The sequence below is a fragment of the Esox lucius genome, chromosome 11, assembly GCF_011004845.1.
Source record: "Esox lucius isolate fEsoLuc1 chromosome 11, fEsoLuc1.pri, whole genome shotgun sequence".
In the NCBI taxonomy this organism is placed as follows: domain Eukaryota; kingdom Metazoa; phylum Chordata; class Actinopteri; order Esociformes; family Esocidae; genus Esox; species Esox lucius.
In genome coordinates, this window is record NC_047579.1 from 52,468,755 (window position 1) to 52,489,568 (window position 20,814).

Below are 20,814 nucleotides of genomic sequence, written 5' to 3' on the forward strand. Positions count from 1 at the left end.
AATGAGTAGGTGTGACCAAGATTTGACTGGTACACTATGTTTTTATGTCTATATTTATACAATATGTGTGTGTGTGTGTGTGTGTGTGTGTGTGTGTGTGTGTGTGTGTGTGTGTGTGTGTGTGTGTGTATGTGTGTGTGTGTGTGTGTGTGTGTGTGTCTGCGGGGGATGAATGAGGGGGAACGGTGCTTGCTCTAACCCAATCACGGCAGCAGGCTTAACATAAATCCCGCCCTGGATCTTTACAGACAGCAAAACTAGGCAATTGAGTTTTGGACATGACAACATCGATTTATTTTGTTCTTGGATAACACAAAAAGAGGTCGTGTCTTTGTCGTATTCGAGGAACATAAATACGTTACGATACTCTTACTGTCCGAGGACCGACTCCACCGCCTCTTTGCTGTGGTAGGCCCGCAATCATAACACAGCCAGACAACACGCTGGGCCTAGTCTCCCGAACACCACCCACACACTAACTTACAGCTACTGGATTCATTAATAATTGATTGATAATAAATTCAATAGAAAACAAAAAGCGAATAATTTAATGCACTGGAGAGAATCAACTAGAAAACCAAGACAATGTGAATGTTACACATGGTGGTTAGGTAGGGTAGGTGGATCCTGCATCTCATCCTGTCATTTCCATTGTGAATAAAAGACGAGGCTTCATGCATGGTCATGTCTCCTCTATGTGCTCAGGGGGTCCTACACAGGTAAACCCTGTCAGACAGACACCTATTACAGCTGGTACATAATTGATACATACTGAAATCAACAGCAGGAACAACAGCCTTGTAATCTGACTGGAAAGGAGAATGGTATGAAATGAGAGAACATCTTAACTAAGTCAGAGGAGGGTCAACACGCTCTCTCTCCCTACAACCCCCCAACACACACACATACACACAGTCTGTATCTCTCTATATAACCCCCCCCCAAAAAAAAAAACACACACACTCACTAAGTCAGAGGTCAACACACTTTAAAAAGCATAAAAAGTCTACACACACTGATTGCAAATGCAGCTTATTGGTGTACCAAGACAAATAGTGTCAGACCTTTCCCCTCCTTTTGTAACAAAAACAATATGTAAGTGTAAAACTAATGGATGATTTATCTGAAAAATTCAAAATATAAAACAGTCAATGTCTTGGTTTCATAAGTGTAACAACTTATACTATGTGAAGAAAACCGTTTGCTTGGATTGCAGCAGCAGGTCTGTTTGGACGGGTGTTTATCAACCTAACACACTTGGATTTGTTATCTGACTAAGATGAGTCAAACTGTTAGGGGATCTTCTGTACAGAGCCTTCTTTAGGTCAGTCTACAGAGTTTCCATAGGTTTGAGGTGTGGGCAACCACCAGGCTATTCCAGGACTTTGATATTCCTTTTTAAAGGTCTTTCCTTTGTTGATCTTGTTGTGTGCTTGGGGTCATTGTCACATTATATGTTGACCAGAGCCCTTTCCGTTCTGTAGAGAAACAGACACATAACATGATGCTGCCTCCATCATGGTTGAGAAAAGGTACTGTGTACTTGATAAGCCATTTTGGCTGTGAACCAAACATATCTATTAGGATGAAAGTGAGAGATCCCACTCCTGACTTGTACTCAGGGTGGGGTAGGTTACTTTTTAAATGTAATCCGTTACCTGTCCACATCTGTAATCAGTAACGTAACTTTTAGATTACTCTAAATCAGTATCGTAATCTGATTACTTTGATTACTTTCATATTAAGAGGCATTAAAAAACCAATAGGGATAGCCTATAACCAGTTGAACACCCTTTGCGGGATCAATCAATAATAGAGTTTACATAGCTGGCCAAAAACAGAATTTGCATTTTAACTTATGGGTTTTGTACAGCGCCTTTGGAAAGGGTTTTTAAACCAGTACTTTCTACTTCAGTATGATTGGGCTACATCTCTACATTACTAGCTAAAGGTCTGTGAGACATTTAGTCATTCCAATTAATCCAATAACACTCGATCTTCCAGAATCGGGTTGTTAATCTGAACATAACCCAAAAATCGAAAGATGTGTTAGTCTTTTCTTTTATTTGTTTTATTCATGTCCCAGTCCCGCGAACGCACGTTTGCAATCGTGAACACCCGCACACAAATACGTTTTACCCGCGCGACCGTAACATGGTTATTTGGGCCACCAGCAACTGATTTTCAAATCGCAGATAGAAATAAACTGTGATTATACACCAACACTCTTAGCTTAAAGTCAATGTCGTCAGCAGCCAATGATAACCAATGGATGCAATATTCTGAGATACAAAGCAAGCAGAATCACATGGCCTACCTATTTGGACGGAGCTGAGGTGGTTACTTCAAATGCATATCATCAACCTTCAGCAGTGCTTCCCAACACACCTTTTCTCCTTGAATATCGTGATTAATTCCATATAATGTTTTATCTTGAAGGCAGCCCTTACAGCTATCTAACAAATAGTTGTCTAATCTTCAAAAAAAATTTCCTGTCAGAGTTTTTCAGTGCAACTCTTCTCGGCTGTGTTCTTCGATGCATTTGACAAATAAACCTTGAAACTTGAACTATATAAAACACTTGAACTAATAAATAACACGAGGTATTCTCTGAGAATCATTGCTCTGAGAAAGATGCGTGGAGTAGATAACTAAATCACCTTTAAATGAGTTTGCTAATATTATCGAAGATACACAATGTTTTTACCAATTAAACTAGCTCTTCATCAGTCACTAAAATGCTTATGCGCGTCCACGTTAGCGCGCATGATGATCACACTCACAACAACTGAGGCGCTCAATTGTTATTTTAGTTCAAATAACGATGTTTTAAAACAATAAATGAAAAAATCGCGCAACTATTCTTTTACAATTGAAGTAATCCAAAAGCAATCATAATTTTTTTCAAAAGTATCTGTAGTCGGATTACAATATTTTAGTTGGTAACGTAACGGATTACAGTTACAGTTTTTTTTGTAATCATGTAACAGATTACTTGTAGTCGGTTACTCCCCAACTCTGCCTGTACTTTCCCACAATGGGATCCTACGGATAATTTCTTAGCTCCTTGGGGGCCATGGTTGTCTCTGTGATACACAACACCGTTTCCCAAAAAGTCCGGACGTTGCATAAAACGTCCATTTTGAATTTGATGCCAGCAACACATTTCAAAAATGTTGGTTACAGGAGCCTGTTAATCATTGTGTTGCATCACCTCTTCTATTAACAATAATCTGTAAGCTAATAGATTTCGTTGTAATTTTATATTATGGGCTACATGATTTTATTTGCTTGTAAATTACTTGTTTATTTGCTTGTAAATTACTATATAACTTTATGATAACATAAACATTTATAAAACAAAAAGTAAGAAGGATCTTTCGTGTAATCTGAAAGTTTTGTACTAAGTTTCTGGGGATTCGAAAATAGTATTTATTTTATTTTTGTTGTGTTGCAGTTGGTTGGGTATTCTACCTGTCTGCAGTGAAAGCAGGTAAAAACCTTTATGTAACAAGTAAAAACATATACTATACATAACACAAATTCCTTTCAGGCATGAGGACTAACAGGACAGATTTCTCTTTTGTAGTTTTCAGTTTATTTTTCATTTTCGAAGCATCTAGTTCTTCACTGATCTGCAAAGCTCAGTTAGCAACTAGCTTAGTGTCAAAGTCTAGATTCTGTAATCTCTTAAGAAATGATTTAAATCAGGAGTTCAGAATTTCCTTTTTCTTCAGTTAGTTTCTCTGTCATTTAAGATAGCCTACTTGAAGATTTTATTTAATCTATTAGTTTTTTCCATCAAAAGTGACAAATATGTTTTAATGTCCATCAAGATGAGACCTTCCTATCTGCAGGCCACTTGAACTCTTGTCACCCTCTGTCTCTCTCTCTCTCTCTCTCTCTCTCTCTCTCTCTCTCTTTCTCTCTCTCCCGATCCTTTGTTCCCTCTATCTCTCTTTCACTCTAAATCTCTCTTTCCATCTACCTCTTTCTCACTTTCGCATTTCCAATACTCTTCATTGTCATGAAGCTTTACAACATATCAACAAGTTATTTAAAATAGAAAATGAACACATTAAATGTGTGTTTAGAAAGATGGAAGTAGGTTGTAATGCCTATAATGATACACAACAGTAAAGACTACAAAAAACACGTATTGTCCCTCTGTGTGTGTAACTGTGTATATAATGTGCTGCTGGCTTACAGCCCTCTTTGTTCACTTCTAATAGCTAGTAATTATCTGAGTGGTTGTTGAAAGTTTTAATTATAGGTTCACATTTTGAGAAGAACTGTTCTCTAATAGTTTGGTATTTTGTGAGGAGGTGACATTGTGACCACATAACCTTTGCTCTACTGTGTCATCCTTTCTCACTGACACCACTGTGCTCACTGAATCTGTACTTTGTCAAAGTTTTTCAGTAACCATTTGAAGATCCTTTCTGGATAGATTTGTGAGACGTTTTTCGCAAGAGGCCTTCAGTAGGTCTTCTTACAGTTATTCTCAATTGCTAAAACACTAAATTAATTGATTGAACACAATCACTCAAAATTTATTTAACCTGTTTCAAATTATGTGTCACAACCAATATAAGCCAGTTCAGAGAGAAAACAGGTTGTAGAAGGTGGGAAGGAGAAAGTCTGAGAATGGATAGAAGAAACAATGTGAGAGGACGAGGAAGAGTGCGTACGCGAGGTGGGCGACAAGGAGGAAGAGGAAGAACAAAAAAAAAAGTGCAAAGAGCAAAGCAGAGTAGTAATTTCTGATAAATTTTAAACAACTATGATAGAACGTTTTCATTCATCAAAAGACAATGACGGAAAAATATGAAATTTGTTTTGAGAGAAAACAAATTACTTCTCCCTGAGAACTATATGTTTTGGACAATGTGTTTTCTATTTTTTGGTGTACTGTTTACTGACTGCTTGATAGTGTATATCATTTTGATCACTTTCTTTATGATTTGAGAGCGGTGTTTGATTTTGAACACAGGTAAAACAGTTTTGAGGCGAAAGTTTCATTTTGCGAGATGAGTCAGAGGTTTTATAAATAGTGCTTGAAGATGAGGTTTTTGTGTTCAATGTTTTGAGAAATTGTGTTTTAGCAATAAAAATTAACTGTAAAGAACTTATAGGGGTTCCCCACAGTTTTGAGCAAAGGATACCCCAAGAAACGTTTTCTTTTTAAAGTGTAGAACATGTTTGTGAACTCGGCCCAAATACCAGCTCTGTGAAAGGACTCCTAACTCAGCTTGTGCCATTGTAAGCCTGGTAATGATATGTATTTTTGATGTTTTCCGAAACATGATTGCTCTTTTGGAGTATTTATTTTTAGTGGATATTGACCTAATTCTACCCTGCATACATTGTCTGTACTCTTCCTCTGTTCCTCGCCCAGTTGGATGAAATCTTGTGTTGCAGGGTGTCCAATCGGTTCAATGACACATTCAATACATTTGTGCCAGACTGTAAAAGGTAGTTACATTTTAATTTGTTTTTTAATGGCGTAGAAGGCCCAGCATGCTTTCTGTCTCAGTTTATTCACCACCTCATTTATGCCCAGTTGAGGTTATTTTTTACCTTAATAATTACAATAGGTCCTGCAGTATTACTCACCCATCCTCTCTCTCTCTCTCTTTCTCTCTATCTCTCCATGTCCCTGTCTCTATCGTTCCCTCTCCCTCCTCTCCCCTCTCCTCTTCTCTCCCCTCTCCCCCTCCTCTCCCACCTCAGTGTCTTCTATCTATCTCCATAGCCTGAGGCGAAATAACAGGGAGGCCTAATAGCCAGCCAGGATTTCTCCTATTAATACACACACTCAACATTACTGTCAATGTCAATGACCAGGACACAACATATTGACACCCCTCCCTTCCAACATAAATCCTTATTCAACATTGACACACAGGCAACTTGCATGTGTTCAGAATGTGTGTGTGGTTTGTGCGCGTGTGTGTGTGGTGTGTGTGTGTTTGGAATGTGTGTGTCTATAATTGCTATCAAAGTGAGGAACAGTTTCTGACTTTTGAAATGAGGACATTTTCAGAAATTGAAGACCTTTTGACCGATCCAAACACACATAACATTATTCAGGTTTGGAACACAGAAAAAACCAAATTTTAAGGAAACATAATTTCTGGTTCGCACTTTGACAGCAATTCCAGGTAAATGTGTGTTTTGTCTGGCGGATTGCATGTTTGGTATGTGTTTTTCCTAATACTATACTGACATCCTCTCTGACCTGCCATATCCTAATACTATAGTGAATTCCTGTCTGACCTGCTATATCCTAATACTATAGTGACTTCCTGTCTGACCTGCCATATCCTAATACTATAGTGACTTCCTGTCTGACCTGCTATATCCTAATACTATACTGACATCCTGTCTGACCTGCTATATCCTAATACTATAGTGACTTCCTGTCTGACCTGCTATATCCTAATACTATAGTGACTTCCTGTCTGACCTGCTATATCCTAATACTATAGTGACTTCCTGTCTGACCTGCTATATCCTAATACTATAGTGACTTCCTGTCTGACCTGCTATATCCTAATACTATCCTAATACAGGCGCAGACAATCTTAGACAGATGGGCATCCAGGTCACCATAGAGACTGCATGTGTCCAAAATGGCACCCTATTCCCTACAGGCAAGTGTACTACTTAGGCACCCTATTTCCTACAGGCAGGTGTACCACTTAGGCACCCTATTCCCTACAGGCAAGTGTACCACTTAGGCACCCTATTTCCTACAGGCAAGTGTACCACTCAGGCACCCTGTTACCGACACACAAGTGAAGTCCTGCTTACATACTGAAAAGTATAAAGCATTTAACTCTCTGAAGTAAGATGTGTCTAAATATGGTAGGTGCATTAAGCCCTAAGATAAAGCTGTTCATTGGCAGAGGACATTTGGTCTTAGTCAGTGGAAAAACACAGGGAAAACAGAATGCATTTGTTTCAGTAGAATTCAATGGTTTAGTTAAATAGAATACAAACCTTTTAGTTCAATAGAATACATTCCTTCACTACAATAGCATAAAATCCATTATTTCAACACCAAACGATCCTCCAGCTCAGTAGAAAGCTCTTCAGATGTTGAATGTATAACCGGGTCAAAGTCCCTGACCCACAGGTTCACACTCCAAAGAACCCAGTCTGCATGACGAGCCCTGTGGTCTCAGGCTGCTCGGCAGGGGGCAGGATAATTGGCAACCTGGTGTCCAAGTAGCTATCTGTATAAAGCCTTTCATTGCGTGTAAGATATCTAACTTCTGGTTTGGCCTGTGAGTAAATCCACGAACGGGCTGTGTTCTATGGTTAGTGTAATAGGGGGCTTCGACACGCTGAGTTTTCAAGTCGATAGCTAGCTAGAACCAGGTCTAAGGGTCCCAGCGTTGGTCCCTTAGTGTAGTTGGGCTTTTTTCTAAGGAGTGGGAATGCTGGGAAACAAGCAATATTGAAAAGGCATCCTCAGCCATGTTGTACTTTTCTGAAGTTTTATTTAGTAGTTGGGAAAAAACAAGCAAACAAGAAAATTGAGTTTGAAAAAGGTCATGTTTTTGGGTCTCGGGGTGTGTGTGTTAGTGTATGTTTTTGTGTGTTTGCGTATGTGTGTTTGTGTAGCTTGAAGACACTATCAATGACACAGCTCTAGGAGATTTACCCTCGTAATCAAATCCCCTGAAACCAACCCGCAAACACACACCACACACACAAACATACAAACACGCAGGACAGAGATGGAAGGTGTGAGCAGAAGGTGTTATTCATGTTTCTGGGGATTAGAAAATCTACATAAAACAAGCGAAAGTAGAACTTGTTAGGCTTTAAAACCAATGATAATGTGTGTGTGCGCGTGTGTGTGTGCGTGTGGGTGTGTATGTATGTGGGTGTGTGTGGGTGTGTGTGTGTATGTGTGTATGGGTGTGTGTGCGTGTCTATGTGTGTGTGTATGTGCGTGCGTGTGGGTGTACTGTGCCGACCAGAGTTTCCAGGCCTGTGTAAACGATTCAGTGTCCTCTCCAACATCACTCTGCTGAAGACCTGGGATTAGCCCGTATCCCTTTTCTACTCTCTCCTCCAAGCGCACTTCTTCCCCTCCTCCCTTAATTCTCTTATCCACTTGCCCTCCTCCTCTCTCCTTCTGCCTTTTCTGATTTCTTTCCCTGTGTCTTATCACACCTCTCCTCCCTCCTCCCCTCTCTTCTCCTCTCCCCCCTCCTCCCCTCTCTTCTCCTCTCATCTCTCTCCACCCCCACACTGTCATTCACTCTCTCCTCCTCTCTCGGTACCTCCCTCTCTTCTCTTCCCTGTGGAGACGTACCAGTGGTTGCTATAGAGGATGTTTGATCTCTTCTTGTGGCTCACAGCAGTCTTCCCCACACCACACACACACACCACACACACACACCACACACACACATATACCACACACACCCACACACACCCACACACACACACACACATCCACACACACACAAAGTGCACCCAGTCACACCATAGCAGCCAGTTTAGTGGTCCACATTAACATTCAGTAAAACAGCTCAACTCTGCTAACCGTCGAGCAGAAGATCACATGGTAACAGCAAGGCACCCCTAACTAATTCACCCCCACCTCCCCTACCACCACCATCTCCCCCACCTCCACCATCACCTCTACCATGGGAGACGTGGTGGATGTGGGAGACGTGGTGGATGTGGGAGACATGGTGGATGTGGGAGACATGATGGATGTGGGAGACATGGTGGATGTGGGAGACATGGTGGATGTGGGAGACATGGTGGATGTGGGAGACGTGGTGGATGTGGGAGACATGGTGGATGTGGGAGACGTGGTGGATGTGGGAGACATGGTGGATGTGGGAGACGTGGTGGATGTGGGAGACGTGGTGGATGTGGGAGACGTGGTGGATGTGGGAGACGTGGTGGACATGGGGAGGTGGGGGAGGGGGTGGATGTGGGAGACGTGGTGGACATGGGGAGGTGGGGGAGGTGGTGGATGTGGGAGACGTGGTGGATGTGGGAGACGTGGTGGACATGGGGAGGTGGGGGAGGGGGTGGATGTGGGAGACGTGGTGGACATGGGGAGGTGGGGGAGGTGGTGGATGTGGGAGACGTGGTGGACATGGGAGACGTGGTGGAGGTGGGGGGAGGTGGTGGAGGTGGGAGTGGTGGGAGAGGTGGGGGTGGTGGTAGAGATGGTGGAGGTGGGAGACCACCACCATCTCCCCCACCTCCACCATCACCTCTACCACCTCCTCCCCTACCACCACCATCTCCCCCACCTCCACCACCACCATCACCTCCCCCACCTCCACCACGTCTCCCACCTCCACCATCTCTACCACCACCCCCACCTCTCCCACCACTCCCACCTCCCCATGTCCACCACGTCTCCCATGTCCACCACGTCTCCCACATCCACCACGTCTCCCATGTCCACCACATCTCCCACATCCACCACGTCTCCCACATCCACCATGTCTCCCACGTCCACCATGTCTCCCACATCCACCACCTCCCCCACCTCCCCACATCCACCATGTCTCCCACATCCACCATGTCTCCCACATCCTCCCCTACCACCACCATCTCCCCCACCTCCACCATCACCTCTACCACCGCCTCCACCACCACCATCACCTCCCCCACCTCCACCACGTCTCCCACCTCCACCATCTCTACCACCACCCCCACCTCTCCCACCACTCCCACCTCCCCATGTCCACCACGTCTCCCACATCCACCACGTCTCCCATGTCCACCACGTCTCCCACATCCACCATGTCTCCCACATCCACCACGTCTCCCACATCCACCATGTCTCCCACATCCACCATGTCTCCCACATCCACCACGTCTCCCACATCCACCACGTCTCCCACATCCACCACTGGCACTACGATAATAAGGACAGCCTGTAAATATCCCTCCCTCCTCACCTTGTCAGCCATAATCATGGAGGATCCCCCGTGGATTCCCAGAATGGGGATGAGTGTTTGAGAGGAAATAAAATCCAATATCTGAGCGATGGCCTCCTGGTCCGTGCCGTCTCCGAACACCACGCCATGGATCTTGGTTCCCGACATCAGGTCACACACGTGGGTAATGATGCTCTTGGGGTCCGTCTCATTGACCAGCAGGGTGACCACGTTGACATCGATGGGGTCCTCCTTGCTCCAGAGCGCCCGGATATCTCGATCGGAGATGTAACGCGTGCGGCCAAGGATCACGGCGATGTTGAGGATGGGGACCTTCTGACCTTCAACCTCCCTTATCGTTACCGAGGTCAAGCTGACCAGGAAACCCAGGAATGATGGGAGGGCCAGAGTCAAAGCCCTGCCCACTGACATACTGAGCAACTTCATCCCCTGGAAGAGAGAGAGAGGAGGAATGAGGGGGGGGGGGGGTGAGAGAGGGGGAGAGAGAAGGAGAGTGAGAGAGTGAGACAGAGAGAGGGAGAGAATGGAGGGAGAGGGAGGGGTGAGAGAGACTCATTGTCATGAGAGAAGGGTAACCAGTGGAGCACAAACAACATTGAGTCTTATCCAAACCTATTTGTACATTTTTACATCATGCCTTCATCCTTTTTAAAATGTGTGTACTATCTACTTAAAATAGTAGATTTATTTCATTTGTTGTTTTCACTTTTGTTCTTTGCTATAGCTAAATTTATTTTCCAATTGCAAAATAAAGAAATGTTTCTCACACAGAAAAACAGACATTAAATTAGAAGTGAATTGAGAGTTAGAGAGAGAGAGAGATAATTATCACATAAATAATGGAGGAACTATTTAGTTAGGAAGAAAAACCGAATGGATAAGAAACAATAATAATTCTATATTTGGTTCTAAACACTGATTTCTTGAAGGGCTTTTCTTATTACAACTATACTTACAGGCACCAGATTGGTGTAAAAAATATGAAAGAAACTCCCTCTAGCCCACCCGTAAACCAATTGAGTGCTTTAAAAGTCAGTGAAGGGAAGCGACGCAGACGGTTGGATAGGAGGTTGGCTCGCGGTTCAGGAGATGATACAGCCAGCCTCCTCTCCACAGGGGACTGAGGCAATACAGCTTTTACATCTCGGTTTTGACTCTTTTAACTCTGCGCAGCAATGCACACACACAAACAGACACACACATGCACAAAAAATATATAGTAGTTCAGACCAGGACCCTATAACACCCAATTCCTTATATAGTTCAACACTTTAGACCAGGGTCCTATAACACCCAATCCCTTATATAGTACACTAGTTTAGACCAGGGTCCTATAACACCTGATTCCCTATATGGTACACTACTTTAGACCAGGGTCCTATAACGTCTGATTCCCTATATAGTACACTAGTTTAGACCAGGGTCCTATAACGCCTGATTCCCTATATAGTACACTACTTTAGACCAGGGTCCTATAACACCTGATTCCCTATATGGTACACTACTTTAGACCAGGGTCCTATAACGTCTGATTCCCTATATAGTACACTACTTTAGACCAGGGTCCTATAACGCCCGATTCCCTATATGGTACACTACTTTAGACCAGGGTCCTATAACGCCCGATTCCCTACACTACTTTAGACCAGGGTCCTATAACGCCCGATTCCCTATATGGTACACTACTTTAGACCAGGGTCCTATAACGCCCGATTCCCTATATGGTACACTACTTTAGACCAGGGTCCTATAACGCCCGATTCCCTACACTACTTTAGACCAGGGTCCTATAACGCCTGATTCCCTATATGGTACACTAGTTTAGACCAGGGTTGTATTAACACTTCCCTATGGAGCGGTATGAAGAGAACTGGATTCCATTTGAGATTAATAAACGTAACAGAAAAATAAAGGGTTACAGAGAGAGATGGAAACAGAGAAAGCGGTGTGTATGTGTGTGTGTGTGTGTGTGTGAGAAGAGAGTGTATGAGGTACTTGCTCTGAGGAAGATTTTACATGACAGTGGATGACAGTGGACGACAGTGGATGTGTGCGTGTGTGTATTGCGTGTGGCAACCAGAGCAGAAGAACAGGGTGACATCATCATCATCATCATCACCATCATCATCATCATCATCTTCATCACCAGACCACCGGGACCTCACTCGTTCACTCGGACGGACAGAACCCGGGCTGTGTGAGTGTGTGTGTAGAGAGGATTGGCAGAGCGGACGGAACCCGGGCTGTGTGAGTGTGTGTGTACAGAGGATTGGCAGAGCGGACAGAACCCGGGCTGTGTGAGTGTGTGTGTACAGAGGATTGGCAGAGCGGACAGAACCCGGGCTGTGTGAGTGTGTGTGTACAGAGGATTGGCAGAGCGGACAGAACCCGGGCTGTGTGAGTGTGTGTGTACAGAGGATTGGCAGAGCGGACAGAACCCGGGCTGTGTGAGTGTGTGTGTACAGAGGATTGGCAGAGCGGACAGAACCCGGGCTGTGTGAGTGTGTGTACAGAGGATTGGCAGAGCGGACAGGGAGCCAGCAGGCTGGGCATCCAGGGAACGATAGATAATGTATAGGAGACTGAACTACACACACACACACCTACACACTCCAAGAACCAGGTGTTCTGAGCATCAGGGTGTGAATAATTGAGTGGAAACATATGGTTCACCTACAGATACAGAGACAAACAAAGAGACAGAGACAGAGACAGAGACAAACAAAGAGACAGAGGAGGATAAGAGAGAAAGTGAGAGAAATGGAGAGTCTGTGAGAGGGAGGAGATGAGAGAGACAGAGAAGAAGAGAGAGACAGAGGAAGATGAGAGAGAGAGAGAAAGAAACAGGGTGTCTGTGAGAGGGAAAGACAGGAAAACAGACCTATTCATAGAATGCACATTAGAATTTTGACTCCCCTCACAGAAAAATATTATCTCTCCTGGGATATTACAGGAGGATTCATAATATCAAAAAGTAGGAAAGAAGAATGCGGGTTACATCAACTCCAGTTAAAATATTCCCGGTTTAGATCCTCAGGCTCTAACACAGTTCGGGCCTCAGTAGGCTTGAGTCTAGAAATGCCACGGCAACTCAAAGTCTTCCATGAACGGAAGTGCTTATCTGGGTTGAAGTCATATTCCAAAAGAGAAAACCCGATGGCACATCCCTAAAAAAGACGGTGGGTAATGTTGAGAACTAAACACGTTACATATTGCCCCTTCCACTGTTCCAATTAGCGGTGGCCGCGGTAAACCCAGGCTATTTCAAATGGTAGCTTCCATCATTACGAATCTCCCAATTCCATACATTGCAATTTAATATTGTGATTTCAATCTAGGCACCATCGAATGAGCTATGAGAACATGTTTTGATTATTCATGGTAAAAATAATGCTGAATACAAATTGGCTTCCTATTTAAAAGAAGAGAACAAGCAATGAAGGAAAACTACTCGAGGATTTGTTCAGAGATGTTAATCATCTTGTTAAAAAGGTATTGATAAAAAAATTCCCATACTGACGGTGTATAGTTTCAAAGTACACGGTGTTTTGTGGGAGTCCACGTACCCTGTTCACACTTGCACCCACACCAGTGTTTATTTCCTCAACAAAAATAATGACGAAAATGTTCGTTAAACACATGGTTTTCTGTGGCAATTAGCGTTAACTGACTAAATAGATCTAGAAAAAAAATATACCAAAAAGCAAATTGTGTCATTTTGGTTGCCTGAAACGAACGGAGGACGAAATTATCTCTGCGACTAAATAATAAACTTCACGGGACGAACGGTTTTTGAAAAGAGACAGGTTTTCAGTGTTTTTCTGTGCGACATAAAATGCAGGCAAATCTGCAGCAGTAGAAGCACCACGAGAATGCAGAGGAGGTTTTGAGTGAAGCAGTGCTGTTTATCCTCCGTGGCAATTAGAAGCCGCGAAACTGACACTGCCGTTCAATGTTCAAAATAGTCTTTATGCGATCTTGTTCAAGAAGCCACTCTCTTCAGTCGAATCTAGCGCGAGCGAATCAAGCTTGGTATGGGGGATGAGATTAGAGGGCGAGCCAATATACGTCATAAATTGAGGTGGTATAGTTGGTTTATGTTAGTAGATTTAGCGGGATCATGTAAACGTGTTTTCGTGTACAATCGTTGGCCGGTAAGACTGTCTGATTTACCCGTCAGCTACTTGTCAGTACTTAATTACCCGCATTTGCTAGTTAGCAGGTGTTCATTTCATTCCCTAGTAATGTATTCTATGTCTTTTATTGATTTCATTAAAAGATTATCAATATGAATGGGCAATTTGATGACCAACATGGCCCACTGTTTTGACAATAACTTGACTAAATCATAATTCAAAATGTGACTAAAACTGAAAGATATTTTGGTCAAAATGACTGCGGCTTGTCTAAATCATCGAAATTAACCAGACACACACATACACACAAACTTTCCACCCTTGTTCTCTCACAAACACACACACACACAAACACACAACCACTGTTCTCTCACACACACACACACACACACATACATACATACATACAAACATACCACAGCAGTTCACTAACCAGGCTGGTGTTCACATCAATATCATACAGTTATTCAAGTCCTTCAATCGTCCAATAGTGACCTATTTTGTGCGGACCCAAAGAAAAAAGAAAAAGACTGCCTCTCTAGATATCCAGCAGACTACAGAAGCAGCAAACCACTCCACTCAGCCACCGCTGATGACACTTTTTCAGTGAGGTGGTAACATACTTGATGTTAAATAGTGCACATTAAATAAATATTTTATTTTTGTTGTAAAACTACAGCAAGCCAAAGCTCTCAACTTTACCAGACAAACACAACCACTGTTAACACACAACAGAATCACAACCACTTTTAACACAACAAAAAACAACCACTGTTGACACGCAAACCAAAACACAACTACTATTAACACACACCCAAAACACAACTACAGTTAACAGTGTTTTGTACTCCTGTAGTTAAACAGTCTGTGATATGGAGCTAGTGATTCAGAATGAGCTCTCTTTGGTCCTGAATTTTAACAGTGTCTTGTGGAGATATAGACAGGCATGAGTTCTCCCTGTCCTGAATTTAAACAGTGTCTTGTGGAGATATAGACAGCATTGACCTCTCCCTGGGCCTGAATTTAAACAGCATCTTTTGGAGCTATAGAAGGCAATGAGCTCTCCTTGGTCCTTAATTTAAACTGTCTGACTTGTAGAGCTATAGACAGGAATGAGCTCTCCTTGGTCCTGAATTTAAACTGTCTGACTTGTAGAGCTATAGATTAATGCAGAGCTCTCCGTGGTCCTGAAATTAAACCATCTCTTTGTCCTATGTTGCTATAGACTCCTATAGTTTTAGGGTTCAAATGCTATTGACCCATAATTGGAACAGAACAATACAATCCATTACGTACAATAACGTGCAATATTTTCAAGAAACAGTTCAAATCATTGTTTTCATGCCATGTTGTGTGATATCATGTGCAACAACAATATTTTCCTCCTCAGCATTATTCATACTAAAAATTTTAATTGTAGACATTTGAAATGGTAATGTGAACGGTTGTTTATGATCTTTTTCAATTACTTTCATGTTTAGCTCCACCAGTTATGTTATGTGAATGTACTGAAAGATGTTATGGTCTTGTTATGTAAACCTATAGAAACATGTTATTGGACATGTTATGTGAATGTATAGAAACATGTTATGGTAATGTTATGTGAATGTGTAGAAACATGTCGTGGTCATGTTATGTGAATGTATAGAAACATGATATGGTAAGGTTATGTGAATGTCGTGGTCATGTTGTGTGAATGTGTAGAAACATGTCATGGGCATGTTTTGTGAGTATATAGAAACATATTATGGTAATGTTATGTGAATGTCGTGGGCATGTTGTGTGAATGTGTAGAAACATGTCATGCTCATGTTATGTGAATGTGTAGAAACATGTCATGGTCATGTTATGTGAATGTGTAGAAACGTGTCGTGGTCATGTTATGTGAATGTGTAGAAACGTGTAGTGGTCATGTTATGTGAATGTGTAGAAACATGTCGTGGTCATGTTATGTGAATGTGTAGAAACGTGTAGTGGTCATGTTATGTGAATGTGTAGAAACGTGTCGTGGTCATGTTATGTGAATGTGTAGAAACGTGTCGTGGTCATGTTATGTGAATGTGTACAAACGTGTCGTGGTCATGTTATGTGAACGTGTAGAAACATGTCGTGGTCATGTTATGTTACTGCATGCAAGCTGAAGCATGTTTGCCTGACTAAACTGTTGTGGAGCACAAATTGAAACATTTATTTGAAAACATGCTCGTATCACCCTTTCTTTCACTTTATCTCTCTCTCTTCCCCTTGTTTTCTCTCTCCATCCCTCCCATTCACTTTCTCCCATTTATCTCCTATTGCAGCCACTGCAGGAGAAGTCAGCTACCTCTCATTCCTCCTCTCCATCCACCTCTCATTCCTCCACTCCATCCACCTCTAATTCCTCCTTTTCATCTACCTCTCCATCCACCTTTTATTCATCCTCTCCATCCATCTCTCCATCTCTCTCTGTACATCCATCTCTCCATCTGTCTCTGTACATACACCTCTCCATCTCTCTCTGTACATCCATCTCTCCATCTCTCTCTGTATATCCATCTCTCCATCTCTCTCTGTACATCCATCTCTCCATCTCTCTCTGTACATCCATCTCTCCATCTCTCTCTGTACGTCCATCTCTCCATCTGTCTCTGTAAATCTACCTCTCCATTCACCGCTCCATTTCTCTTGGTACCTCCTCCTCTCCATCTCTCTCTCTCGCTCCAAATCTTTCTGCTCAGAATGATCTGACTCTGATATAGTCATATAACAGCCTAAGGAAAACTAGTACACACACACACACACACACACACACTTGCCTTTTCCATGGCCTGTGGAATACAGTGGAACTAATTCAAGCAGCGAACTCAGGCCCACATGCTGTCCTACAACTCTTTAGAGTCAGTGCATATGGAATCTCTGTGTGTAATGAATTCAGTGGCCCGGAATGTAATAGGGATGAATCGTCTTGTGCGTTCACTCTGCACCTGAGTCCACAGCACACCAGTGAGCCAAGTGGGTGAAACATTACTGGACTGAACTGAGCTGGAACCCTCTTCGTAGTTGAGAAGAACTGCATTGGGACAATGATGAAACTCTCTTTCTTGTAGTCCCAATTGCGTCACTTTGTTTCTGTGACCTAGCCAGACTGTGCGCTATAGCAGTTAAGCTAAATGCCTTTTATTTCAGGGTTTTATCATAAAGCTAAGAAATCCAATAGAAGAAAATTCCTCTTCCTGTTCTATGCACATGAAAATAAACCTGGTATGATTGGCTTAGAACAGTATATTTTGTTTCCTGTTGAATATGGGGTATTTCTCTTCCTTCTATCTGCCAGGGCTGATTCGCACTGTTAAAACATCAATGCCTTTCCCTCTATTTTGCTTTTTCTCTCTCTCTCCCTCTCTCTCTCTCTCTCTCCCTCTCTCTCTCTCTCTCTCTCTCTTTCGCTCTCTCTGTGATGCTGGCCGAGACGCAGTCAGATGCAAGAACTGTGCCTCTACAACGTGACTGGCTCCGGAGCACGGAAGGGAAAAAGAGAGATATAAATTCATTTTGATTTCTCATTAACTGTTGCAGATCCTATACAATACACCGGCGACCCCTAGCGGCTGGACCTGTTTATGCAGCTTCACTATCGGCCGCTCTGCGGGAATGTGGGGCACACATACCTGCACTTCCTTACTCACTCGTTCCACTGTCAACTAGTCAAGTTGAGGTTGGCGGGCGCGTGCAAAAGGTGGGGCGCAAGCGTTACAATCAGATATAATTTTATTCAGTCAAATGCTGGAAAAAAATAACGGTTGTGTCTGAAAGTCCCTCTCTCAGTTGTCTGTTTTCTCTGTCATTAATTCCAAAGCTACATGGTGGACCAACGAGAAACAGAGGGTGAAGTTATAACATACGACTGGATATAGATACACGGCAGAAAGCCGCAGTGTCGACGAACACAGCCAATGAGGGAACAAGTAAAGCGGCGGTTCACGTCTCTTCTCTTCTACCCTAATATAGCATCATTCCATTTACCCTAATTTTCTCGCGGTGGGGGATCATACCTTCCGTCCGCCCCTCGCGCACAGCTTGCTGCACCCGCACAAACGCGAGGGGTGCTCCAAAAAGCGGCGTGGCGGCGGCATCCTCGGCAGGGAGCTATTCGCGCGTTTGCCCTTTTTACCGGGCTACCGTGCTCCATTTAGCCTTCAAAGAGAAGCTCGTCTCAGCCCACACGATCATAACACAATGGCGCACACACGAGCGCACACACACGCACGAATGCAAATACACGAGGGCCGAAGCGGAACAATGACGAGTCCATTCCTCCACAAGTTATTGGATTGCGTTCCTAAAGCTAGAACGAGATTTTAGCGAACCGGGCAAGGAGGTGTCCTATTGGACCGATATGGTGACATGGGAGTATGAGCAGAGAATACGCTTTATCGTCGCATGTGTTCCCATGCCTAAAGCCTTGGGCTTCTGACGCAAAGTTTATCACATTTAAATGCAACCCAAAAGACAAAAACATATGTACGTTTCCTCAGGTCCCACTGTGTACATGTGTGCGTTTTTTTGTATGCATGTACGCGCGCGCACACACAAACACGCACACACACACTCACTAATACTCACACGCACACTGTAGCCTACTTTGGAGAGTCGAGGCACAGCATGGCTATGCGTAAAACGGGACAGCTCCATTGCAAAGCCCAAGCGGTGCTGTCGGTAATGAAGTGACAGAATGACAGGAGGACAGAGAGACAGGTAGACAGGAATGCATACTTACAACATCTCCTTTCCACACAGCTCTTGAACAGCAGGGTGAGGTGACATTGCAACAGCCCAGCCGGTTCACCCCCCCCCCCGTGGAACTCGAATCCGTGTAATAATCAAACCACCGAAGACGCTTTATTCCTTTTTTCCTTCGGCCCTTCTTTCCTTCTCGGGGTATAGAAAATTAATCCCGACTCAACTTCACAAACCGCCGAGAAGGATAGAGCCGCAGAATCACTGTAATCCAATAGCGCTCATTGTGTTGCCGGTCTCCATTCCACCGCAGCGGTAGAAATATCCCAGTCCAACATCGTCGAGTCAAATATACTCCTTTATCCCTCTCCACTCGCCCTCTGCTTTACCTCTTCCCCTTCTATCCCAGCTGCTCTGGACTCCACGAACACCGTGGGACTGACTCGAACGCGTTTGTGTGAGTGAGTGCGTGCGTGCGTGTGTGTGTGCGCTCTGCAGAGGGGGCTGACTGGATGACTGGCTGGCTGGATGGATGGACCTTGTTCGCGCTGCTCGCTGGCTTGCTGTCTCCTCTATGCGCTCGAGCTCTGCACTAGTTCCTTGAGAACTGAGAGGGGGCTCCGTCACACACGCAAAAACATACACACACACACACACACACACACACATACACAGGAGAATTACACTCTTCAAACTGCGTGGTTCAGAGTAGGAATATATAAAAGCAATGGGGCAGATAATGAAATTCAGTAGCATCAACTTGTATTATCCGGGAGGACCTCATGAGCTCACTTCATTATAATAATCTAACTGCTGCTATGTGACGTTGTATTGTTGGTGTCCGTGCGTGTGGTTTGGTGTTTGATTTGTTGCCTTTTAGGTGACAAGAACAGTGCACACGTAGCCTCTTGCACATTTTTTCTTTCGTTTTCTATTTTTCTTTCCACTCTTTCAAATTCTGCGAGCCTTCGGCCAGGGGTGCCTCTCTGTGACGTAGCTCAACTGTCATTTTAAATTCCACATGCAGCACCCCCCCCCTCTCTCTCTCTCTCTCTCTCTCTCTCTCTCTCTTTCTCTCTCTCTCTCTCTCTCTCTCTCTCTGCAGAACTCTGGTACATACTGTAGCCCTGCACTCTGTAGAAAGAAGGGAGGGAGCGAGGAATAAAGAGATGGTGCATGGGGCGACGCTAATGGATATTACCACAACGGACACAGTTGAACGAGCAGCGAGGCACCGAGAGACGGGGAGAAGAGGAAGAACGGTGCTTTAAGAGAACCCTCTTTTAGAAGTGGTCTCTTTGCCCTAACCAAGCGCTGTGATCGGGACCCGATTTACAGAGACAGTGTGGTCTATAGTCACATCGACAACATCCACATGTGTCGGTCTAAGATAAATAGGCCACTTTATGCATAGCTGAGTAAGGATTCATTATTTAAATGTAGGCAGCAGCGATGCACGACTCACGACCATTGAGCAACACTTGGCATCCGCGAGCGGAGAGAGGAAGCGGGAAAGAGAGAGGGAGAGAGAGAGATATAAGCTATACATTAGAACTACGTCATCATACAGTACTGTAAAACACTGCAGGCTCGAGGATTTAACATCCAAGCCCCGTTATACAGGCACGAGGTAACAATACAATTATTGTTTGCTTTATCAATTTTATTTTTTCAAAATGACATGTGTATCCCGAAAGAAAGAAACATTTAACGAAAAAAATACATTAATACGATCCTCTCATAGTTTAAGGTCTTGTAGCAGTTTGCTGTTGTTTCTTTGATTGATTCGCGGTTCTATCCCAGGCTGCAGAATAAAGCCTTCTGTGAAAACAGTATGTCGTGCTGTTCGGCTTTTTGGCCTCATGACGCTTTCGCATATCGTTCTTCTGCACAGCTGGATCGGCTGGAGAGCAATGCACACGGAAAACGGTTTATTCTTATGATACTGTGTGTGTGTGTGTGTGTGTGTGTGTGTTTGCTCTCAGCTAAGAGGGTATTCTCTCCATAATGAA

General features: G+C 43.6%; 1 protein-coding gene across 1 annotated transcript in view; it reads right to left on the bottom strand.

Annotated features, from left to right (window-relative positions):
• Window positions 1–19,398, bottom strand: part of grin2aa (glutamate receptor, ionotropic, N-methyl D-aspartate 2A, a) — a 192,345-nt gene extending 172,947 nt beyond the window's left edge. The window contains exons 1-2 of the mRNA XM_029123423.2: window positions 18,843–19,398; window positions 9,951–10,379 (exon numbers count right to left, since the gene is read on the bottom strand). Of these exons, the coding sequence (XP_028979256.1) occupies window positions 9,951–10,376 (426 nt within the window). The 5' untranslated portion in view covers window positions 10,377–10,379; window positions 18,843–19,398. The remainder of the gene's footprint in view (window positions 1–9,950; window positions 10,380–18,842) is intronic.
• Window positions 19,399–20,814: the final 1,416 nt, after the last annotated feature.